General features: G+C 38.0%; 1 protein-coding gene across 1 annotated transcript in view; it reads left to right on the top strand.

Annotated features, from left to right (window-relative positions):
• Positions 1-26381, top strand: part of ARHGAP21 (Rho GTPase activating protein 21) — a 130891-nt gene that overhangs the window by 57091 nt on the left and 47419 nt on the right. The window contains 3 exon segments of the mRNA XM_068404899.1: positions 6481-6505; positions 20323-20415; positions 24272-24350. Of these exon segments, the coding sequence (XP_068261000.1) occupies positions 6481-6505; positions 20323-20415; positions 24272-24350 (197 nt within the window).

Here is a 26381-nt window from a genome sequence, read left to right as displayed (position 1 = left end):
TATAGATGTGTCTTAAAAGATGAAAGATCCGTTGTGTGTAAGGTGGGTGGACTCACTTATTGCATTGTTCGATAACCATGCACTGATCTGTTCCAAGAAAATGGAATTGACTAGGTATGAACTCACCCGAGTTAAAAATATTTGATACCATGAGTAAGACCAGTGGTTATTGCAGAATGTGGAAATCATAAAATCATGATTCTCTCTACAGAATTTCTCTGCACAGAATTTTTTTACCCAAAGCCAGTGTGATTAGTTTGTACACGTTTTAAAGTGTAGACTTCAAGGGTGAGAGGCTTGGGTTTTCTCTTTGTTGTTGTTCTTAGGTGTCCCCCCCTTCCCAACTGAAATTTGTCATACCATCATACAAAGAGGATATTCTGGAAAAACATTAGTTTGCCATAGTTTCTAACTGAGTGTCATGAAATTAATGTACGTTAGAAAGACGGGCTGTGTTTCTATATTATGTTCTTTCTGCTGAAAAGAAAACAATCTGCAATTCCCTGTTAGTTAAGAGACAAATATATACAAAATATATACAGGCCTACATTAAAGGACAACTTTCTTAAATAAAAAACTGTAAAATATTTTAAGTTAAAACAAGTAGTTCTAAATGTTAAGGAGCTAATTGGTTTGCATTGCTCAAAGGGTGTATGCTGATATGTGACTGAACCTTTTGAAAGTTGCTGTGGTACCTGGTGTTGAGAAAAAAATCCGTTTTTATAGTGATAGAAATTTGAATATTGAAAGAGGGTTTTTCCTAGTCAGTTCAAATAATGTTTGCTAATTTTAAAGTCATCAAGTATGCAAGTTCTCATAATCCATGCCACCTCTCATTTTCGCTTTTGCTTTTCCAGTTAGGCAGAAAAATAGATTCTTATCAAGGTGGGGAATGGGTATCAAACCTTCAGTCTCTTTCCAGATAGCTTATTGACTCATGTGTCTCTGTAGGAGTCTTCCATTAAAGTTGTCTTTTTTGCCTGTCCTAGGAGGCTGTAGGATTTCTTCTGAAGTAGAAAAAGCTTTGCAGGAGAAAGTTGACACATTTTTCTGGTTAACTTCAGCTATTCAGCCTGCACTTGAGTGCCCAAATTTTTTCCCCTTGACAAGAAGTCACTGAAGCTAACTGGAAGTGAGACTATTAGTGGTATCAGGTGATCCCAGCATTTCTGTACTTCAACACAGGTTATAGAAAGTCAGCCAAGAGCAATATCTGGTTGAATTCCCATGTGCAACAGAGGAAGGAGGGTGGGGAAGCCTTAGGTGAGCAGAACAAGTTGCGTGTACTTGTTAGCATTCCCCAACAGCAACCCCCATTCACGATGAGGGTGAAAATATAAACAGCATGAGCAGGATGAATCTCTTTAAGAAGTGACTGGATTGATTTCTTTGTGACTGTATTGCTAGATCTCTCTGAGGAATATGATATCTTTTTCACATGCAGAAGAAGATTGGCACAAGGAAGGGCAAGTAATATAAAAAAAAGAAAAATTAAGTATCAGCCCTTCCCCTCTCGTTCACATCTGGTGATTTCTGAGAGAGACCCAAGCAGTACATAGTGAGCCTGATACCTGTAAATCTTGGGATGTGTCTTCAAGTTCTACCTCCCACTTTTTCTGCAAGAGAGCTCTTAGCAAATTTTTTTCTTCTGTTTCTTCTCTGGTGTGTCAGAATCTGGTTAATTCATTCCCATTTCTGTCGTTTTTTTTTGAAAAGGAAATTGAGATTGTTGGATAGTTGTAATGCCTTTACTCAGGGATTCAGTTACATCTAAAGATGATAAGGTTCATTTGGACAGAGCCCTGGTCAATACTTCTGTAAATTAACCTGAACTGTTATATTCTCTTTTCTTCCTTTTAATGTCAATGAGGTGGTAGGAAAAAAGAACAGATCTTCAAACCTATTACTCCTGGGTCTTCATAAGGTGGCTTTTATAGAAGTCTGTGTACCGAAGTTATGGTTCTAAGGAATGACATTCACCTATTGTCAGCCTGATCCTAATATGAGGCAAAAGTGATTTCTCTGCCATTCTTATTTGACCAAAGATCGTATTGGTTACCAGCTAATTACAGTCTCTCTCATTGATTCTCAGCTCAAGTATTACTCCTCTCTCTTTCCTCATCGATTGAAATTGTAAAGGCCTTGGAAGGTGGAGATGTTTTGTTTTGCACACCTTAGAGGTAGTATAATAATGGTAACTATGATTTGGTTTTGGGTCTTAAATCTTGTAGTAGCCTTGTCTCTTCACACCTAAGAATGCATGCAGTTACCTCTGATGTAAGAGGTTACAGCTGGAAGTTAAAGATCCCATTGACTTAACAGCCAGAGTTACTCAATCCTCTACTGGCAGAGGCAGTAAAGAGAGAAAAACTTCTCAAAGAGCTTTCTTTCAATCAGTCTTTCCGCATTCTTTGTGGATTTTGTTTTTGTTTTTGAATACCCACTTTTCATTCCAATTCAGAAATATCTGTTGAAAATATCTCCATTAAAAGGTCTGCTCCTATTGCTTGCAGTTTGTGTGTGTTTGAAAAACTGTTGACAGGTCAGGTAGAATTCTCTGGAGAGAAGAGGACAAGGCTCCTCATGTGGGGGAACAGTGGGCACCTCTGGGACAGAGAGCATAATGCTCCTAGACTGCAGGGTGTGGTAAAGGTCACACCACAGCTGCATATTCCACGGGAATGGGAAGAAAAGCTTCCTACAGACTGGAGAAGGCTGCAACTTGGAAAAGCCACCAAGGTGAATTTCCTGGAAGCGAAGAACTTTACCCCAACGGATGTATTGAGTGGAGAAGAGTGGGTGTTACTTTATAAAAATATTTAATAATCTGTTCTCTGCCTAGGTGCACTTGAGGTGTTGGCGTTTTTATTTAAATTTTAAGAAGCTCAGTGTTGTAGTTGTTAGTCTAATAAAACCTATGTTCAGTTGAAAAGCCTTTTTTTAGTGTCCTAGGGAGCTTGCTACAAGGAAGAGGTCTAGGCAGATCTGCCTCAAAGCTCTGGCTGACTGGGAGTCCCAAAACACACTTGTCTTTTAGTATATTAACACCTAATAGTACCTGCCTGAGTTATCTTCACTTCTTCAGGTGATTTTCTTTTTTTTTTTTTTTTTTTGGTGACACCTTCCTTCACAGACTGGAGGCACGCCAGTTTAACAGAATGGGGGTCACTTTTGTGGAGAAGCAGAGTACAGCTTATGATCAAGCACATGAAATTCTAGCTAGCTGGTCCATCTCATGGGTGTTTCTAAATGTTGCAGAACTTCAACAAAGGTTTCTTTTGTTTCAGTGCTGATTAGAAAAACCCAACAGTGCTAAACGTAATTTTCTTTTTAGAAGTGCTACTGATTTTTTCTGAAAATAAAGAACTGTTCAAAACCTGGGTAAAATAGGTGGGGTCATGTTAACCAAGATACTTATGGTTTGGTGAGGGTAAACTCCAGTTGCAGCTATTTCTAGCCTTACGCATACAAAGCTGATGTCTGCCTTTCATAGACTTCCACTGTCATCGATGTGAAACTACAGTTTCTGGTGAGATAGCTAGACCAGTGCTCTAACTGGCACTGTGGGCCACCTGAGTTAGATGTGTGACACCTGAATAAGCAGGGTGAGTTGCGAGAATAAAACTTGATACCTTAGTGACAAGGTGACAGTGACCCACATAACTGTGTATGAGGGGCATCCATAAAGCTTTGTTTTCTCTGTTTACATTTATATCTGACTGGAAAATGGGCCTTACTTGCTGTCATTGAAATGATTGAACATGATTTGTTATAATTTGGGAAAGTATCTCTGCATATTTTAACACTTAATACTAGTATGTTACATTAAATTTATATTATTTCTATTTTTATTATATGTATTATATTTTTATATTCTATTTAATTTATTTCATTTAACATTCAGTGTGTACATAGTACTTCAGGTCTAGGTCAAATTCAGGATATTGTGCTAAGTTGTAGTATCTTTTCATGGTTCCGGCACAAAACAGCTAATTAACTACAAATTGGGGGACTCTTTCTCATTGTAATTGTTATTAATTAACTAATTTATAAACGTTATGCTAGAGAAAGGTTATGGAAGAAAGTGTTGTTTGGTAGATCTGTTGGGAGGGACTGCCCTGTGTGAAGGACGTTGTGAAAGATAATCTTGGAACCTGAGACTGCGGTTTAACACATTTCATTTTGGCAAAAGTACTTGGCTGTGCTTGTGTGCGGCCACACACCAGGCTGGGAATAGCTGCACATTCAGGAATAACCCATTATATATCCTCTTTGCTTCCCCTGCTGGCTTTCCCTTAAGAAAGTGAATAGGGAGCGTGTGGAAGATTTCTTAAGCTAGCATTGCAAAAAGTCTACGTTAAATTTATGCTTTTAACATCAGATGTCTATCAGGATTTGTTAGTCAGCAACGTGCTTTTTTTGCATGTGAATTTGTTCTCCAAGTTCAGTCACTTTGAGAAGCAAGTGATAAAAAGACGACCTTCTCTTTAGGTATGGAAGCAGCATATACTAACATCTTGCAATGTGTAAGAGGTAAATGTAGGAGGGAAAGCTAATTCCAAAATAATTGCATTACAAAGCATTCCATTTTTAAAGGCCTGAGCTCATTGACTTGATACCATGAAAAACTAATGTTTTGCAGTGGTCTTTTATAACAGAGCTTTGCATACCTGGTGACAAACTGACAAGCCCACAGCAGTGTTTCATAAATGATGGCAATTCTATATTAGCTAACTTTTCACTTCCATGACTTTTTTTTTTGTTTTACAGCATCAAACCAGGTAGCCTCCCCTACATCTGACCCCCATTTTCCAGACTATATAGTCTAATATTCAAAGCCCTAAAGATATTTTTTCACTTGATAGATTGGGTGGAAACTAAAGATGTGCAGATGTTAACCTTGTCTAGTTCTTCACTGCTGTTCTTTTGGGTGATCGTAGTTCAAAACCAAGTGGCTGTTACAGGGCTTCAAGAGCTATAATGATAAATTTTACCAGTATGTGTCTACTAGTGTGGTATTCTTACCAAAGTATAGAGCGGACAGGACTGTCCAGCTTAAGGGTATACTGTTTGCTGCTCTCTGAGTTTGGGTGGTAATGATAATTATCATGGCTTTTTAAAAGTAGAATGAGTACCAGATCTCTGTTAACTCAGTGTTTTGTTTTTTTGGGGAGTTTCTTTTGTTGTTTTTTTCCTTCCTTAAAGTTGTCTTTCTGTAGTATCTTACAAAGCTCCAGCAGAACTCTTGCATGTCTCACAAAAAATGTATTGCACCTAGGAGAGACTTGTCTCATCCTTATCATTATATAGTGTTCATATCCAGGTCTTACTCCCTCTCTTTCTTCAGGTCTTCCTCTCTTGAATAGTTTCCTCAGATCAGTGTTCAATTGCTTTGAAAATATTTAATATGAAAAAGATAGTGATTCGTCTTCAAATGCAAAAGACCTAGAAATTTGAAATTAATCCATTTAAAAGTAGGAGGGAATATACAGGTGAAAATTGTTTCTGTGATCATCTCCTTGCTCCTTTGTTCCTTCAGGACAAAGCTATTTAAATTAGCTGAGGTGAATTGTTAAAAATACTTCCCAAATAGTACATATTAGTCCAAGAAATTGTATTTAGGTTGAAAGTTTATTGCTCCATAAAGTTACAGTTCAGAAAGAAAACACCTATTTCCATATTTAAACAATTGTGCTTTTCAAATGGTCGAATTCTGTAGAAGAGATTAGCCATGATCTTTCAAAAGCCTTTCATTCATATTAAAATATTGACAAGAAAGTAACTTAAATAAGTAATCATTTCCTGTTTTAAGCATGCCATTCTCCCTCAGTACATTCCAGTTGCATGATTTTTTTTATTTTATTTTTTTGATTTTTTTTATTTTTTTTTAGGACGGTCAGTGCTACCTGGTAGTTATGGTCGTGTGTGTATAATATAGTGCAATGAGCAGAAGGAGAATCTTAGAGGTTGTTACTAAATAGTGTTTGGGGTAGATATTTTTCTCTAGGCAGTAGTACTGAAGGCAAAACAAACTTGATAGTTCAAATTTCAGGAAACATATTCAGAGCTTGCTTACAAAATATTTGGTATCTCTTGCGTATTATTTAGCTTTGAATCCTTAGATGATTAAAGTATAACCTCTCCTGACTGGCTGTCAGGATGGAAACATGCTTGCAACAACACAGTGCAGTATTAGGCTTTGTAGCGGTGTTTCAGATAATGCTGTTCATGTTGTGTCTGTGGGGATGTTTCATGGAACTGTGCTGCTTTGTTGTTTTTTTTTTTTAAAACAGGTATTACGTTACATTCTCAGAATGAAAGCCTTAATTCTGTAAAGTTGAGTATTTGTGAAAAAGTATGAAATCAGAATACAGACTTAATCTTTCAAGTTCTCTTCAAGTCTTCAGTAGCTTATAGATGCCCACACATTTTTTCCATTTATTGAATTTTTTTATATGCACTCTTTCTTTTTTTCCTTAGGATGAAGAGAATGGGAATAGACAAGGTATGTCTTGTTTTTATTCTTTCACAGATCCAATATGTTGAACATTTCTCTTCAGCTGTGTAGTACACTTCAATAGCTACCTAAGAGTTTGAAATGTAAAGTCACTTTAGTGTGACCACCAAGCTCATTGAATTCCATGGCATTGGAACAAAAGAAAGGAAATATCTTTTAGCTTCACTTATTTAGTGTAGGTGTTTGTGTGGCCACTGAGTTAATTAAAATATGTGCTGTATTGCTTCTGTGCTGTGTATATCACCTTGGCATGTATACGACAAGAAGACAAGAAACCAGCTGTGTTACCTTTTTAGTACCAAAGCTTCACGCTTTCTTAATTTGATCTGCATGTAAGACCCACAGTTACCTGTGCAAAGTACTAACTATAAAGGATTTGAGTCTCATGGATATATTTATATACATGCATTTAAAAAAAAGTGCTGTACAGACTGTCTAAGAGCAGCCAGTATGAAATCTGAATTTTGTTGCAACTTACTCTAAAAGCAACACGTAAGTATATAAAGCTAGTGTTGGTAGTGATGGTGAAAATTATCAACAAAAGTGGTATACAACTGTTTTAAAAACAGAAGATAAAAAATGTTATTCCTATTACCTTCGTGATACTTCCTTTAGTATTTAATAGTATTGATCTAACATATTTCATCACTTTTGGTACTCATGTACATTTTAAGAGATCCATGAAACATGCTTAAGTGATGTCAGGTAAGATGTGTGAATAAAATTCTCGCACTTGATTTAGGAGGGATGGAAAAATAACATTTCTAGGTTATGCCTGTCACTTCCCCTCCATTTTCATAGTTTCTCTCACATTGCCTGTGTCTGTTCTCTTTCTTAATTCACCAATGAACTTTTTAATTAATTAGTGCCACATGTCAGTCCCACTTAATTTCTCTTTGGTATTTAGCCTATTCTCTTATCCACGCTCCTGTTTTTGCTGATATCTTATTGTTTCCTTCAAAGGGTGAAAAATGTGTTGATCTAGGTAAGGAAACTGGGTTTTCAGGTTGAGAGCCCAGTGCCACTTTCTGTTTTTCCTAGTCTGTCGTGATGGTAAGGTACAGAGAGGAGGTGGGATTAGCTGTATTGCGAATGTAATGTTCAGGGCTTCAGTTTGTGCCTCATCTGGCAATGCAGTGCAATGTGTTGAGGACAGACCTGGTCAAAGGTGGGTGCCTTTGCTCAGAGACAGCATAGGGTGAATGCTTCTTTTATTGGTGGGTTACAATTTGCTTTATGCTGTAGCAGAGAATGGTACCCAGTTTCCATGTACTTTTAAGAATCTCATTTAGTTGGAAGACAGAGAACATGTCTGAACTTCGTTTCAGGTTTTTTGTGTAACTGTGATATATTAGAAGCATTCTAGGAAATATGAATTGAACTTTCTTACTTTTCTCTTGGAAGCAGATGAATTAATCCATTTCATCCTCCTAGCCTTACTCAGCTGTTGTCACCTGCCTGTTAAACAGTGAAAAGTCAATCTCTTCCTTATCACCTCCCATCCACCCCCCAAACTTGCGACCTCCTTTATCCATTTTGGCATACAGAAAGAAAAGTCAAATTCCTTTAGGAAGGGAAAGGAGTTAATCCTCTGTGCCAAACCAGCATGGAAGATACCACTTGTGGCCTAGAGAAAGTAGTTCTGCAGTATCGCTCTTCTCACAGGGAGAACTGGATCAGCTAAAGATGCAAACGTGGGTCTGTTTATCTAATAAGTTATCTGAGATCTAGTTTTCAGTAGAGGAAGAGCAGTAAACAAACACTTACGTGGTTTACTATGAGACCTGTGCAGGTGGGAGCAAGAGTACTTTCTGGAAATGTTTGTGTAGCTACTTGAACTGTGAATCATAGCTCAAACTGTTGCTTATTTATAGCAATGTAGTATGTTATGTGCCTTGAAATACAGATCAAAGGGCACAAAGTGCTTTGGACAGATAACAGTATTCTCATTAGCAGGAGAGAAGGTTGGACTTGTGGCAAGAGAAAAAATGACTGAGGTGGAGGAACGTAGGTGTCAGTAGAACTTAACTTGCAAGTTATGTGTATTATACCTTTAAAAATTACAGAGTAGGACACTTTTTTCCAGGATTTAGTGTGATCTTGGGAGGTGGGCAGACAAAATCATTTCTTATTTACATTGCTACAAGTTGATCCTGTTCCCAAATGAGGTGAGTAGGTAGCTTGCGAGCAGAAAATCGGGAAGTCAATCTCATTTTTCATGTTCTGAAACATCACGTTAATTTAGCAAAAGCAGGTGTGCCAGGAATTCTGGGAAGGGTTATCACAAGGATGCTTAAAGTAATTAACATTGGAAAATGAGGCCGCCGCTTTGGTGCGGGAAGAAGCTGGGTGTTTGGCCGCTGGCTGCGCGGGGGGCCTCGCTGGCTGCGCGGGTGCACCCGTTGCTGCCGCAGCTCGAGGCGGAGCGCGTCGCTGGGCGGGAGCGGTGCGTGGGAAGCGGTGCGGGGGCGCCACCTAGTGGGGAATGCCAGGTATTGTCCTTCGAACTTGATTGGAGGTCTTGCCTCTGGGAAGCTCTTAATTAACAATGAAAATATCTTAACGATAAACATTTTTCTTTTGAAGCACGGAGATGATAATTCACTTAATTCACTTGAGCTTTCCTCTCTCAAAGACTAAGCTAAGGGGATATAAGCTCTTCGGTTTTGTGAAGCAGTGTGTGCCAGTGTGAAATTGTCTTTGTTTAAAATTTATTTTGAGTGAAGATTTCTAAATACCTGCACTTTCTCCTTTGCCCGTTTCACAGGTTAAACTTACCTTTAAAAGTTGAGATTTTTGTCAGGTTCAGCATTTACAGATTTGAGTATGTGTAGAGTATAGCAGCTCTAGTACTGTTGCCTTTTATTGAAAGCACTTGAATATTTTTTTCAAAGGAGCCGAGTACCTAATTAGGTCTAGAGGGTAGAAGATAAAAGCATATACCAGGTTTGATGTATTCTAACAGTGAAAGAAATATTTTTATATGGTTTTATGTTCTGGTATAGAATTTAGTGCAACTTTTTTAGTATATATTTCAATCATGCATCTGACTTGCATTAATCTTGCTTTAGGTAAGCAGTAAGATTTCAAAGCATTTAGAATAAAAGTTGACGCAAATGTGTCCAGGAGAGCTCTAAGCAAAGAATGACACAGGAGGGAGGTGGTGGCCAAGAAGCAAGTGAGGAAGTGGTGTTACAGCGTTGTCAAGCAAAGGGGTTAGGATGCTGTGGACAGGAGACACCTCATGGTCAACAGCTGGGACAGAAGGGGACCACCTCAAGTATATGCACATAAGTAAAGGAATGCCTACAGGACAGTATGATGGGGAGAGCTCTCATGCCTGTTTTGAGGGCCTCTCTCAAGCCCCTGTATGCTCATGAATGCAGTGTGGGGAACAAGCGGGAAGAATTGGAGGTCTGCATACAGTTGCAGGGCTACGATCTCATTGGGGTCGCAGAGACGTGGTGGGACAGCTCACAGGAGTGGCTTAGAGTGCTGCAGTGGGTTGGGTACAGGCACTTTGGGGAGAACAGGTTGGGAGAGCACGGAGGTCGAGTTGCCTTTGTTTAAAGTTGTAAGAGAGCAGCAGGGATGCATGGAGCTCTGGCTTGGCATGGATGGGCAGCCGGCTTAAGAGTTTATGGTCAGGGTTTTCAGGCAGACCCATGTTCTGGTGGGTGTCTGCTACAGACTGCCTAGTCAAGGAAGAAGTAGATGAGGCTTTCTTCAAACATCTGGTGGAAGCCTCACATGTGCAGGTCCCGGCCCTTATGGGGGACTTAGCACCCTGTTATCTGCTGGAAGGGCATCACAGCAGATTTACTCTAAATATTGTTATTGTTTGAAAGATTTCTGGTCTTTCCTACTTTTATTGCTCCAGGCTGTGAACTTAAACTAAGCTGTTAAAATGCTTTTTTAACAGGTGCACTTTATCAGAAGATGCAGCTCTTTCTCAGTGGATTCCTTGCAAACTGATTGGAAACTTTTATCAGCTTCTGCTGTTTTCTTGAGAATTGCTGTTATACTGACCAGCCTGTATTAAGCTGGAGGATTTCTGTAATGTGTTTTGAGTGTGGTATACTACCAGTATTCTTCCTGTTTTCTGGAGTTGCCCTATTTCAAAATTTTATTTAAGAGGTATCTCACAGGCAGAAGTTTCCCAGGAGAGCGTTGTAGGAATATCTGGAGAGAAGTTGAAAAATACCTATATCTATTAAAAATTGTAATATTTTATATTAAAAACTTGCACTGTCAGCACGTGGTAAGTGAAAGCCATCTTCATTGCCATGCTGTCACTGTGCCATTTCATTGTGCACTTAATATGCTGACTATGTTGTTGTCCTTCAAAGACTCCTTGAAAAGCTGTAGTTGGCAAAATACAAGTTTAGTACATATTAAATGGGTTGGTCGTTTCTTGTATCTTATCCTAAAACATGTTTTTCTTCAAAAATGTGTGGCTTATAGGTCACGATTAAAATGAACAGTGATAAGCATATAGAAATAATGTGAAAGGAATTTCATGTTTCATATGAGAACTAAGGTATTTTATGTTTAGTACCGTGCCTGGAAATCTAGTATCATTATAATCCAGTATCATTTTAATGTGATGTTGTCGCTTTCCTACTTTATCTCCTGTTTCTATGTAGTAGAAGTATCTATAGCAACTAGCAGCTTATCTTCCCATAAAAGTGAAACATGAGTTAGGTGTATTGCTCAGTGTCCTTTTCTGTAGAGACTGAGTGTGCACTTTCTAATGAGACTTTAGACACCTGTTTTCACTGAGATTTCTAGATTGTTAAGTTGTGATCACCAGGCTGGTTTTTTATGTGCTTAACTATGGATTAAAGTGTCTACCCTTCAATTGTCTAAGCTAAATAGTTCCAATTTATTACCTGAGCTTCTTCAGCTCTGTGCAAGTCTGGTTTGATGCTGTAGAGCCTTTGGGGGAAGGGTGGAAAAAATGCAGGAAAAGCTTTTTATTCCTTACTGCCACTTACATAATGGCTCGAGTTTTTGATGTTTTATTTCTTTAAACAGACTGTTGATTTCCTGTACTGTGGTTTGTGTTCTCCCAGGATTTAATTTAATCCCACGTTTTCTAACAGCGTTGTCTATCAGCTCAGTCTGTTATGAAATAAACTAATTGTGCCTGTGATGATGGGAACAAGGTAGATAAGGAGCAAGAGAATGAATATGAAAGCTAATATTTGGAAAGGTCATAGATTTGTGGGATGATACAGTCTAAGGTATGTGATAGTGGAATAGGAGTAAGAGCCAAGAGGTATATAACACTAATGCTTTAGGATAGCGCCACAGTAAATTGTCCTTTTTTGTGGATTTTTAATCCAGCTTTACATTTAACACTAAATGTTGAGAATGCGAAAAGGACTCGTTTGGTTTTCCACTGAGACCAGAGCCTGATGATTCCTTGTTGCCTTAAAGTACATCCAGAATGTCCAGCAGAGTGGCCTTCCAACATGTCACATGTATAACGATTCTCAGTGACTACTATTGAGTTCAAATAATCTTTGACTTTTAATAGAAATGCTAAGAGCTGCATAAGTGTAATTTCCATGGATTTAGGGGAGAATCTGTAGGTTCACTACAACAGATACAAATTGAATGGCTCTATGCTTATCTAAGAACTAAAGTAAATCCACCAGACTGTTTAATCATAGATTAAATTTGAACTTGGAAAGGTTTCATTTTAGCTTTGAGAGAATTGAAAAAAATTATCATAATATTGGCAAATAATGCAGTGGGAAAACACAGTTTTGGAGAGTCTGTATTTAAGTTGAAAGTGTGTTACGTGTTTTCCGTAACAACGCCAGATTATTTTCTCTCCTCCCCTCCCCATTAAGACAGAGTTGAGGTTGTATTAGTCAAACAGTTTAAGAGAAGAGTAAGCAAAAGAAGAAATAACGTCTTTGAGTTGCCTAATCAAAATGCCAGAGGTGCTTTGAGTAATAACAGAATGTATTTTTCCTGTATCGCAAGAGCTGAATGCCAGGTGTTTCTCTGCTAAATGACTCAACAGCACTATTTTACTTGTTACCATCCCCTTTTAGAGGCTTATCCTTAGCACTGTATTTTGCTTAGTGTTTTTTATTTGAGTTAATTTGTCTGTTACAAATAAGCTCTGAAATAAGCTCTGTTGGGGCTGGGCAGGGACCTTTGGGCTCCTTTTCTGCAATGGATTACTAGTGGAGAAATGCTTACTGTGTATGAAATTCAGTTTGCAGATTATAAATTCCAGAATTGTCTTTAGTTGGACTCTCTCAGTTAAATGTAATCCTGACAATTTTGTGATTTATATTTAATTAAATGAAATCTCTGTTAATAAATGTAACTTTTGCTGTACTTTCAGCAATCTCTGAGTAGCTTGGGAAATGATTAGCAAGTTTTTGATTCGGTAATCATTTAGAAGTATTTGTCCCACTGTAGCTGTACATATTTCTCCTTCCTTTGCCTGAAAGGTGTCACAAGAATCAGCGCCGCTCACAGAATCACAGAATCAGTCAGGTTGGAAGAGACCTCTGGGATCATCGAGTCCAACCACTGCCCTGACACCACCATGTCAACTAGACCATGGCACTAAGTGCCATGTCCAGTCTTTTCTTAAACACATCCAGAGATAGTGACTCTACCACCTCCCTGGGCAGCCCGTTCCAATGTCTAATGACCCTTTCTGAGAATAAATGCTTCCTAATGTCTAACTCAACATTGTTGAACCAACTGAGTGCAAATGGCTTGGATATCCAAAAGCATACTTGTAGATCTTCATGTTCAAGAGGAATGTTCTGCCCTCCTGAGTCAGAGAAAGATGTATGTAAAAGCCTGTATTAATTTCACAATGTGAGGTGTTTCACGGGGCTGGTGATTCGTTAGTATAAAAATGGAAGTCACCTTTGCTGTCTGCTGACCATAGGGCCAGGAGTAAAAATATTCTGCGTGATGTTAACAAAACTCTTTAGCCTTTATTCAGTTCCTGTGTTATGAGGATTTCTAAGCACTGTTCAGCTGTCCTGAGCAGCTGATTTTTTTTTTTTTTTTTCCTCTAGGAAGAGGAGAAATAGCATGTTTTTAAGCAGTGGATTCTTAGGAGAGACTTTGTAAGAAAGTATGTATTGTACTGTGTCCCAGAACACTTGCAGGTTTGTGCTGTGCAGGTCAAAAAGAAAGCAAGAGCTATGTCAGCAACAGTGCTTTGATGTGAGGTTTCTTGTTTGTTTCTTTTGAGGATTTTTTTTTTCCTCTTCAAAATGTAAAGGTTCCTTGCCAGAGAGGTGTGCTTCATGTAGTCTTTATGACTCAAGATATTTCTGTCTGCCTGTGTTCTATATCAGAAGGTTAATGACTATAGAGATGTGATGTGCTTGTTGCTATCTTGTAGTGTGTTGGTAGATTTGATAATATACCTTCTGCCATGTCATTTTGTTTTCCAGATGAATCACAGAACAGTATAGTAAAACTGCCTGGCCTGCGAAGAGTAGCTTAAAAACTAACTCAAGGTTACCTCATTTTACATAATACTAGTTATCTTCCTTGTAGCAGCTGTATGCCAAACTAGTATGTTAGGGGATTAAGCTAGAATTGGCACCTGGATAAAATTAATTTCTATGTCAAGTTCAGGGGAGTTAGGAGAAGTTTTGCTGTATGTGACTCCCTCCAAATGTAAGTAAATTATAAATGTTAACAACTCTTAATTCTACTGTTTTGTTTAAAAGTAGTAATTTTTCTTTAAGATTCTCTGTTATCAGGGAGAAAGAGCGTATTAGAATTTTATTATTTTGCAAATCAGATGTCTGTGTTAGTGCAACGTACTCCCCTCTGCCGCTTCTGGCATCTCAAACATTTGTCAGGAAAGCTTCTGTGTAACTTTACAATCAGAAACTTACTTTCCCCTATCAGACTGTGAAAGTGGTATTGATTTGTAGTCTCAGCTAGTAGATCCAGGTAGTGTAAAGGTTAGATTATAAATGATGATAAATATCTGTATTACGAAGAAAGTCTTTAATTTTATTTGACATTAATTTGAACAGTGGTTGAAACAAGATACCACTCTTTATTCTGTAGGTTCTACTTTGAACTCACTGCTTATTGAAGGTAGCAATTAGTATCTTTTCATTGAAAATTTGCTGACTAATTAGAAGATTTGCATACAATTATGAAAAATGTATATGTTGGCTAGAAAAAACCTTGTTGCAATAAACTGCTTTTCTGTATTTGTCTTGCATTTGATTACAGGTGTTTGTGCTTCTTCAAACTACTTAACTTTGGTTGTTTAGACTAAGGACATCATTATAAAGACTCTCCTGATTCCTTAGCCTTGTTTAAGCCAGTGAATTTTTGCCTTGAGCCTTCTATATACTTGGTGATTCATTTTTATTTCCTTATTTCTGATGATACTGGATCTCTGAAGTAAAAGTTCAGACACCAATTTGCTTTCTCTAAAGTTACATTTTCGTTTGAATAGCATCACTTAGGGGGTGGTTGCACTGCAAGGAATATTTTAGTCGCTCTGTTAGTAGAACTACATTACTGCCTGGACAATAAGTTGAGTTTTAATTTATCCTGACTGGTGACTATTTACTTGTGCTGGAGATTTTTGTGTGCTTACAAGACTGATACAGGAAAGAACAACTTTGTAGACTGTTTTTCAGTTTCTGGTTACCTGACTTGTACTTAGCAACTTTATATGCTTCTATTACTTTTATTGTGCTTACATAAGACTGCACCTCTGTTTATAGCTACACTTGTGGAGAAATTAAGTAAATATGAGTTTCTTTTTCACAGAAGTTATGCTTTTCATCTGTGCTCCTTCCTTGCATGTGACAGTGTGTTCCTGGCAGCTCACACTTTCACCTGTTCTTTGTGTGCGTAACGTCTTGTTTTTCACATGCAGTTGAAGATTTGGGAGAAATTGTCTTATTTGCTGGTAGCCTACAACATAATGCTTAACTGTGAAGTTGTTTCCAAAAGTATGGAGAAGGAGGGAGAAGGCAAAGTAGTATGCAGTAATGAGCACTGGAAAAGCACTGGCAAACAGAATAGACTATTTCAGTTAGAAGGGACCTACAAATGTCATCTAGTCTAACTGCCTGATCAATTCAGGGCTGCCCAAAAGTCAAAGTATCTTATTAAGGGCATTGTACAAATGCCTCTTAAACACTAGCAGGCTTGGGCATCGATCTCCTCTCTAAGAAAGCCTGTTCCAGTGTTTGACCACCCTCTTGGTAAAGAAATGCTTACTAATCATAGAATCATTTAGCTTGGAAAAGACCTTGAAGATCATCGAGTCCAACTGTTGACCTAACACTGCCAAGTCCACCACTAAACCATGTCCCTAAGCACTGTGTCTACACATCTTTTAAATACCTCCGGGGATGGTGACTCCACCACTTCCCTGGGCAGCCTGTTCCAATGCTTGACAGCCCTTTCAGTGAAGACATCTTCCCTGATATCCAATCTAAACCTCCCCTGGCACAACTTGAGGCTGTTTCCTCTTGTTCTATCACTTTTTACTTGGGAAAAGAGACTGTCATCCACCTCACTACAAGCTCCCCTGGCGCAGCTTTGAACCACTCCCACGTGTCCTATCACTGGATACCAGGAAGAGCTCAGCACCTCCCTTCCCACTTCCCCTCCTCAGGAAGCTGTAGAGAGCAATGAGGTTGCCCCTCACTCTCCTTTCCTCCAAACTAGACAAACCCAGAATCCTTAGCTGCTCCTCGTAGGACATTCCTTCCAGCCCTTTCACCAGCTCTGTTGCCCTCCTCTGGACGCATTAAAGTACCTTCACATCCTTCTTAAATTGTGGCGCCCAGAACTGCACACAGTACTAGAGGTGAGGCTGCACCAGTGCTAAATACAGCAGGATAATCGCCTCTTTTGACCCGCTGGTTATGCTGTGTCTGATGTAGCCCAGGATGTGGTTTTTCCTCCTGGCTGCCAGGGCACACCACTGGCTCGTACTGAGCCTGCTGTCAATCCTTTTCTGCAGGGCTGCTCTCCAGTCATTCTTCTCCCAATTTGTACTTGTGCCTGGCAAGGGTACAATAGGCTACATGTCTGACAGACTAGTAATGTGAGCTGCTTTACTGTTCTTTGCTGTATTGCCTTGTGAGGAATTGCTGGCATGCTCCAAAAAATTAGGCCTTTTGATATTAGAAAGGAAAATTGTGAATCCTGTCTGACACTAGTGAAGAGCTGGAGAGCTTAGTGTAAAATTTCCACTGTGATAATCTGCTCTAGTTGGTGGACTTCAGAAGGAGGGAAGTTCAGGCTGACATTTTGGACAGCAACGTGCTTTTGCCTGATGATTGGGTGCAGACAGGACCCAATGGAGACTTAGGCATGGTTAAATTGAAGTGTAGTGATTGGTAAATTTTGAGATATGAGGTAAGTTATTGATTATCCATTTTACTTGGAATTTACTTCTGTAATGATTGAGTGCACATCTACAAGCTTCATTCCCCCTCAGTCGGTCTGAAGAAAGTATTGTTAGCTCCAGCTGTCAGAAAATATTGTTTAGCTTTGCTTGAGTTTCAAACTCAAAATACAAACATACTCTTTGGGGCTGCATATTCAAGGAAGTTTGTTTATATTTTACTGATGGAAAGCAGTTTTGGTTTGTATCCAGTTATGTAAAAGACCAAGGAGAAATGAAGAGCAAGTATTAATCTACCAAATCTTGGGAGTCCTAGGTTTTCTTCTTGTCTTCAGTTGTATTTGGATATTACTGAGATGTAAAATGAACCTGCAAATGTAAACAACATTTTAAACCTTTCATCATTTTTTGCCCCTAAATTGATCTTTAGGGTGGTGGTTCACTTTTTTAGGAGGAAGAATGACTGTTCACTATAGCCTCTTTCTGCATGTAGGACAAAGAACCAAGTTTAATGCATAATCAGCTTTGTGAATTGGTCCATAAAATAGCTGTAAAACCTGAAGTGAGAACCTGTAGTGCTGAAGAACATCTCAGTGCAGCTCACAGGCCGGTCAGAAATCAGATGTTCAGGGAAGCCTTCAGTCTCTGGTCTCCATAAGTTGGTTGTTTTCCCCTCTAACTTAAAGTGGGAAGTGTATTAAAGGTATTCTGTGTTGGCTATTGAATGGGAGTAACCTTATCTGCTTGACCTCTTGCTTTGTATGTTCAGATATGGACAAGTCATGAAGTAGCATTTGAGTGTTGAGTAAACTAGCAGTAGGCCACTAACATTTTTTGATGAGCATTTTGTAAAGGAAGCTGAGGTAGGCCCTTGGTGTTGGGTTATAAGTATCAGATATTAAGTGTTAGAAATTAAATGTGCCATGGGAGCGCCATTATTTTTGTTTTTCTTGTCACTTTTGGGATTGTAAATCTCTTCAGTAAAAGATCAAGTGACAACACTAGGAGGGATGTTTGGTGGTCCTATAAAAGGTCATACTCTAACTTCACTCTTGTATGTGGTTGAAGGAACCCTTTGTTCTTGGCATCTAGGTAAGTTATTCTTGGAGCTTGTCTAAATTTGCTGAGACATTGCTGCCTCTTAAAGGACAAGACCCATCATGTGTTCAGTGTCTATTTAAATCGGTAGATTAAAAATGACAGATATTAGCTTTGGTTCACAAAGAGCATTCTGTATGTCCTGTAGCTGTGTCCTACTAATCAAATTTTAAAGTGTATGGGGACTGAGCTGCCAGATGGAGTTTCTTGATTTATAATTCACTTGCTTTGTATGTAGTAGTTATCTGATTCTGTCAGATCAACTTTTTGATTATTCTCTACCGGTCTGGAGCTATTTTGAGAAGGCCATTTAGAGCCATATGAGTAAGCCGTTTTTTTCAGCTGTTCTGTGGTAAAATGGCAGGACACGGAGAGTCTGCAGAATTAAGGCATTGGGCTAAAACTTGTATTTGAAAAATGTGAATCAGAGTCAGATGGAAGTCTGGTTCTGTGCAATTTATTAAAATACTTCAACTAATGAGCTTTTCCCATATGGAAACTGAACCAAAAAGAGGGTAAGGGGAGCACCTTACCTATATTGAATAAATAATACTGTGGCTTAGTAAACATGGCCAGGTGGAATATTTAAAACTGCAGCAAAAGTACTTCCAAAAGCAGTGCCATTCGTGCCTAAGTCAGAGATTAGTCACTGAAGAAGCGATTAGAATCTAATATCCCAGTTTCAAGGAGTGTTTCTTTTATCAGCAGTGCCAGTTTTAAGCAATCCCTTTATTCTCTCCTGCCATTCCTGCCTTTTTCTGCAGTTTATACCACCCTCTCCGCTATGCCGGGGCTTCCTGGTAAACCAGGACCCAGCCCCAGCTTGTTTTCAGTCCATGTCAGTTCCTTGGACTGGCTCATCATGTTGCCTCCAAAGGGTGATATTTCCCCAGCTGAGAGTGTGGTACAAGGGTAGTAACTGGTGAGAGGAGTTGGGAGGGACTGAGGCTGTTAAAGCCAGCGCTGGCACCATAAAAGCTTGTCTGGCTGTAGCCTTTGAGGTTCTGCCACAGGTTCTGTGAGCGCTTGTGTTTTGCACCATGTAGGACATGAGTGTCAGGAGAGACCAGTAACACTGTCGAACAAAATGAAGTTAAATGCAGTCTTCTGGCAGACTGGAAATAAAGTTTAAAATTTTATTTTTGGGTGGGGTTTTTTTGTTTGTTTTTTTGTTTGTTTTGTTGGGTTGGTTTGTTTTGGGTTTTTGGTTTTTTTTTTTTAGCTCACTGGCATAAAAATTACACTAGTGAAATTGCGTAGAAGGTGTAAACTTACTCCAGCTACGTACATCTGTAGCTCAGGACAGCATCACTTCATTTTAGCCTGCAATATAACTGTGGAGGTTGGTTTGTTATAGTTTTGTTGGGAGGTGCGGGGGGGTGTTGCTGGGAGTGGTGTTTTTTTTACTGCACTGGTCTGTCCGTCTGTGTTGTTGTCATCCCCTGCCCCCCCCTGCCCCCCTCCCCTCCCCCCCCGCTTCATCTTGATATTTGGAAGCAGTGGCTACTTCAACTAAGAATTACCTAGATTTGGTGCCATGTGTGCAAAAGCACAAGGCAGCTGTGTTTCTGGAAGCATAGAAATTAAGTGTATACTGAGAAGGCAAGAAGAAACAAGTGTTATGGTTTCGAACTGCTGTAGCTTAATTTCTATGTTTATAAGGTGTACATATGGATATGTAGAGCACATGCAGACATTATAATTTTACTTTGAATTATACATTGCTTTTTGAATTTTGATAAATCTTCAAGAAAACTTTAGACTTCATCTTGGAGCATCTGAAAAATTGTATTAGAAAATCAGTGTTACAGTTTCACAAGGACTATAAATCAATGTTACGGTTTTTAATTCTAAGGAAAGATTTGAAAATTTTATTTTTCAGTTTGCACTACTAATTATTACTCAGTTTGTCTGGCTTTATAGCTTATGCCAGATAGCGATCTAGAATAGGAAGGGGTAATTCTTACTGAATAGTGTAGGCATCAGCATGAGGATGAAGTAGCAATGAGATGATGAAATGAACCTGAAAAATACCACTTACTGGGACATATTTGCAAGTTTAAGTTTGAGATACATCTCTCTCTCCACCCCCCTCCCCTTTCTTTTTTCCCCCAGACACCTAAAAGATCTTTAGCGTAGCCAAATGAAATGCTGTCTTTAGGACTCTTTGTCTCTTCCTTCCCTTGCCCCAAACTGAACTTGAGTATTTAATGTAATGATGACCATGGCAGGAATACATTTCAAAATAATTCTTAAAGTAAAAACATTGTAATGCAGTATAATTAAATGCTTTTAAGAAATATTCTTTCTTCCTCAGGAAAACAAAGAAATAGACTGGAGCCAATGGATACCATATTCGTTAAACAAGTTAAAGAGGGTGGACCTGCTTTTGAAGCTGGACTGTGCACAGGTACTGTTCTTCTGTAACATCTGTAGCATGTTTGTGTACATGATGTAAAATATGTATGATTTAATCTTCTACATATGGTTCTATCTTACATGTAAACCTTGTTCTTTCCTTCACAAGTTTGAAACCTCTCTTTTAAATTGTCCTCTAGTGTTTTTCACCTCAAGAGCACCGTTGTGTTCTCTAAGGAGGTGCTATGTAAAATAATACATTAAGGCATTGAAGTCTTAGCCTTTTGCATTAGTATCTTTAAAAAAGTAAGAACAAGCATATGATAAAATATGTGAGGAGAAAGAGAAAAGGGAGGAAAATGACACCTGTAAGCTCCTATTTCTTGTGCTTTGTGACAAATTGATAACCTCAAAACACTCAGGTTTTTGTCCTTTAAATTAAATTATTCCATCGCCTTTAAATTAAATGGGAACAATCCAAAACCAACTTTTAATCAAATTTTGTTCAGTTATTTGATTTAACCAAACTGAAGAGCAGAAAGCATGTTTTTTTGTGAAGTGCCAGGTACTTTGTCACACCTTTACTTAAGTGTTGAAGGAAAAACTATGTTAGAATGGGAGGTCATACAAGTGTTAAAACAATAAGCTACATAGCTAGATACCACTACAAACACAGGTTTCTGTTCTTAAAAATATGGCAAAATGTATGTTCTATGAAAGGATTTTGTTTGTGTTGATAATGGGATGTTGATATTTTCTTTAGAAAACAGTTATGTACATGCATTTGACTAGAATAGAATAATTTTTGTTTGTTTCTTCCTAAAGAAATGCAAAGATTCTAGCATGATTGAAATTTAAAAACAGTACTAGATTCTATTTGTACAGCATAAGGCATTTGTCTTTTTTAACTCCTCCTTAAGTAGTTATTCAGGGAAGGGCTACTTTGGCATTGTTTTAATGCTATTGTATAAAGAAATGTTTTGGCTTGATAACGTGCAGCATATGTTGAAGTTGTACAGAGGAGCCATGTTAATTCTACTCTGTTCAGGGTTTGCCAAATTGAAAGAGATGAAATCTGTAGAGGGTATTTTATTTTTAGGCATAGAAGAGATTTTTAGGAGCCCAGAATAAAGAACAGAAAATAAATGAGAAAATACATTTTTAAATTACCATAATATGCTTCTTAAATACACTGCTGATTGCAGTTATATCTAATTAGGTCATGCTACTGTATCTTGTTAAACTTTAGGGTGAAATATATTACTGTATCCCTATTTTGAAATTATATTATAAAACACTCAGGGAATGATCAGCAACATAGATTGCTTAACCTTTGATCCAGACACTGTATACATATCTTATTTTGTACAATCAGCTGGTGGGTTTTTTGTTTGTTTGTTTGGGTTTTTTTGGGGTTTTTTTGTGTTTTTTTGTGTTTTTTTTGGTTTTTTTTTTGTTTGTTTGTTTTTAATTCAACTTGGCTTTGTTTCATGGTCACACTAATGGAAGGAAAATACTCAAAAATCTAACATGAGTTTAGGTGGTTATGTTTGTCTGTCAATTCTCGTTTTGCTACTGCAGGGTCCTTTGTAATACTGACAGTCTCAACTCAAGCTTCATTACCCAGAATCAATAAGTTCTGTTTCAGGAGCCTACCTGGCTGCTACTCACCAGAAAGCTTGGAATATTCTTGCAAATTTGAGGAGTGGGTTACAGTATCTTAAATGTAAGACAATTCGTTCTGCGTATTTTTGAATACTCCTGTAAAATTATCTTTTTTAGAATTAGAAAGATCATACTTGCCATACTTAACCTCCAAGGCATTTCATTAAAAAAGAACATATCTGTGAGTTCCAAACATAAGTATTTTAGAAATACTGAAATAGACAGCCAAAACAGATCCACATTTCCCATGTCTTGATCTTCATGCTGTCATTTATGTATATGCAAGAATATGAAGAACTAAAATGTATGTGGAAAGGGAGATGGTTTAAGTGCATTCAGATTAATTTTTAGTTTGGTCAAGGGTATTTAATCGGTCACCAGATTGATAGAGAGCTATTAGGAAGAGCCTTCGTGCTTCAACACCCTTTTTTACACTACAGGCACTGGCCTCCCCATTTATATGTACCTGAAACTGAGCAAAGTTGTATTTTGCAGAGTTGCCGGTGCCCACTTCTTTCATGTAACCAGTTCTACAGTGTGTCCCACCTGAGTTTTTTGGCAGGTTCATTGAATGCATGCTTCAGGTAGACTTGTTTCACTGCTGTGTGTAACCTAGTCTGTCTTGGAAAAAATAAAAACTGCACGAGAATAGATAAGATGATATGACTTACTTCAAAGATATTCCTGATTACTCAGTATTTGCACTAAAAACTGAAGATGTACATCTTAGGCAAGTTCTGCAACAGCCTAGAAAAAAGCCAGTTTTAAGTTCCAGAGAAGGATCTGGTGAGTTCTGAGGAAGTCTTGCTATACGACCTAGCAGGACAGGGTTCAGAGCTTGTAAATAAGAATATTTTTTGGCACAAACTATAGCATTTGTTCTTCCTGCAACTTTTTGAAAGAATTTATTTCGGTTTGATACTGAGCATTTCAAAATCAATTTTGTTTTCATGAAAGTCCCGTTTCTCAGACTAATTACATAAGGTGTTGCTGTGTATGCAACAGTGCGATAGGGTTTGCCATCCATCATGGATTAAAAACAGTCAGCAGATCCACGTGGTTTGGTAAGTCTGGAAATCCTTGGGATCTGTATAGGGAACCTTCACAGAGCACGAGCATTTAGAGTGTTATAACCACCAAGTCAGGCTGAGTATTCAGAGTGAACAGCTTTTTCCTTGCTTTGATTTGATCACACCAGAAACACAAAAAGGGCTTTCAGTTTCTAAAGCAGTGGTGAAAAACCCCATTCCCTTTGGCACACTTTGCATAGATCCTTTGTTCCAGTTCTTCTTTCTCCAGCAGCTTTCCAAAGCTCCCTACCTGTAATCCTTTAGACCTTTTTCTCCTCATTAGTAAATTCAAGATACCTTTCTGCTCTTCTGATCACAGATGACAGAAATACCATTTTTGGTGAAGGAATGGGATGGGTTTTTCATCAAAAGCTGAAAATAGCTCTATATTATATAGTTGCCACTTAATTTATGAGAATATATGAAGCTCTTAATGAGGAAGGTGCAACAAACTATTTGGAGAAATCTGATAAAAGTTATGTTAGGTCTAGAGATTGATATATATGGATAAGATATAACCCATTACACTGTCCAAGATGCATTGAAGAGACAGTGATGTCTTGGAAACAGCCCAGGTTATTCTGAGGAAGGAGGAAACTGGAGCCTTTCAAAATATTTGTTCTTTATTTCTCAGACGGAAGAAGTACAAAATTGCAGTATTTGCTGCTCTTAAAGGAGATGTGTACAGCTACATCTGGCAGTGTTCTGAATTAAAGTTTGGTTTTGTTTTGAGGTTAAGTGCTGGAATGAAATGCCTACTTACAATTCGTTTAAGAATTGGACAGAGTTGTCAGTGTGTGTTACCATACATCAGAAGCTTTATTTTGAAGATGAGATACTTAAGTGAGCCTGTGGTATAGCTTACACCTGCTTGTGGTTTATCTTTCTATGAGTTTCTAGGTGATTCATTTGAAAGCTTAGAATAAGATACCACATCTGAAAATGCTCTGAGAAAGAGTAGAAACTTGGTATCCTGTATATGGTTACATGTAGCTGTATTGTGCATATTTTATTTTCTTTTTTTTTTTTTTTTTATTTTTAAAGAAGGCTAACCTTGAATTTAACATATTGGTGATCTTGATTGTTATGAGGTACAGAAGTATAAAATAAAAATTATCCCCCCAAAAAAAAGTCTAGACAAATTAATTCAAGATATAACTTTTCCCTTTACAGGCGACAGAATTATAAAAGTCAATGGAGAAAGTGTTATTGGGAAGACATATTCTCAAGTCATTGCTTTAATCCAGAACAGGTGAGATACTAGTATTTAATTATGTGCCACACATGGAAATAACCACTTATGGTGGTTCTGAAAAAGTCATCGTGTTTTTAAATTTTCCTTCATACACACTCAGCTTTACTATTTCTGTTTCCATGTATTTACTGAATGCTGAGAAAGGTTTGAGAATACGTGTGCTGTTGTGCCACAGTCCTTTTATGTCAGTACTTCTCCCTTGTTAGTAAATCACAGTGAGTGCTATAGAAGAAGGTTGTCTGAACTTAAAATAGGCAGATTAGGTATACATACACCACACGTGTCAATTTAAAAAAAAAATCAGAAAAATCTACCTTGCTTATGAGATCTGATAACTAGAAATCAGCATGTCTGGTAAAGGAAAAATTTTATGCTAGTGCACAACTGCAAAACATCTTCAATACATCTTGGCTTTCCTATGTTTTGTGGCAAGTTATGAACCTTGCAGAGTTGAGGAAATTGTCATATTTACTGCTCCAGCAGCTCACAAGGGCTTGTTAAATCATGTCTGTACATGAATCTAGATACCTGTTTTCATATCTCATATCTGCCTCCATTTTTACAGTTTTCTTGGTGTCAATTTCTGTTCCATAGCAGCAAGTTTCCAATAAGTTTCCAAAAAAAGATGTATTATGATCAGCATGGGAAAATGTTTTCTAAATGCATCTCACATGTCACATTCTATTTCTAGTGAATCTTCATGCATTAAGATTTAGTTGTGCTTACAGTTAGAAGTAGGAAAAATAAGATCCTGATCCTCCTATTTCAGTGGAGTCTTTATTCAAGATTTCATTCAAAATACATACATCCCAGGTGCATTTTTTTTTTATTTTTTTTTTTTTTTGAAACAGCAAAATTCTGTGTTCAACGGTGTCACAGGCCAGGTAGACTGAAATGCGTTTTGTCGTTAGTACTTTCTGTACAAGGGCTGGAAAGATGGAATCTGTCTTTTTTTTTTTATAATCTTGACTGGAGATAGCATTAGCCACGTATCATTTTTTCATTTTCTATTTGTACAGACAGTAATATTGTACAATAGTGTATACCCAAGACACAGGACATTACGGTCAATGAAATCCCTTATCTTAATCCAAAAAATCCACAGTCACATCTTCCAGTGGCCTGTGCGGTCAGAGATTCTTAACTCTAGATATGCCCGTGAATAAAGTTTTATTTTCAGCCCTGTAAGTGTGGGTAGTGAACCATCCCAGCAGAATGCAACCCCTGCCCACTGTGGATAAACCAGGGAAACCTGAACAAGGCCATATCAGTGATTACCTCGTGCAGCCAGGAATGGTATAGTGTACTGCTGTATCTGTCCCCTTAATTTCCATGAGTGCACAGAAGATGAAGGGATGCTATTGTTAGTTAGGAGAGGAGAATAATTTGTTGTCTTGAGCCAGACGTGTACATCACAGAATATTGTAACAAAAGATCATGTGTATCCTTGACTGTTTTACACAGAAAATATACCATCAGGAAGTCTTTAGCTGAACCTCCTAAGATAAACATAAATATTAATTCTGATCCATAAAGAGACCTCAGACTCCAGATCAGGTGTATCTTCCTTGTAGCTTACAGGCAGTGGTTCTCGCATTACTAAATAATGAGCTCTCTCTAATTCTTTGCTTGAAAACAGTATTTTTGAGCTCAGAGCAGTTTGTTCTGCACAAAGTATTTTATTTCTTGTGCTGCCATTTCATGGCAAGTAAAATTACGTTATGATGTGTGCTTCTTCCTCTAGCATGCCATTCTTGCATCAGCATAGCCATCCTGGGTCAGACTGCAGGTCTATTTATGTCAGTATCCTCTCTGATAATGTCTAGTAGTGGATTCTTAGGAGAAGACAACGAAAACACTGACAGTATAGAGTGATATTTGGTCAGATAATACTAGCCCACTTTCCATAAATCACTGGTTTAGGAACTTGCTGAACCAAAGGTTTTACCTGCATCACTTGATTTAATAGTTCTTGATAGATTAGTCTTGCACAAGTTCTCTTTTGAATGTACTTAAACTCTTCGTATT

This window comes from Nyctibius grandis, chromosome 7 (genome assembly GCF_013368605.1).
Source record: "Nyctibius grandis isolate bNycGra1 chromosome 7, bNycGra1.pri, whole genome shotgun sequence".
NCBI lineage: Eukaryota > Metazoa > Chordata > Aves > Nyctibiiformes > Nyctibiidae > Nyctibius > Nyctibius grandis.
The sequence above is the reverse complement of the archived record's forward strand: the minus strand, read 5'-3'. Positions and strand labels throughout refer to the sequence as shown.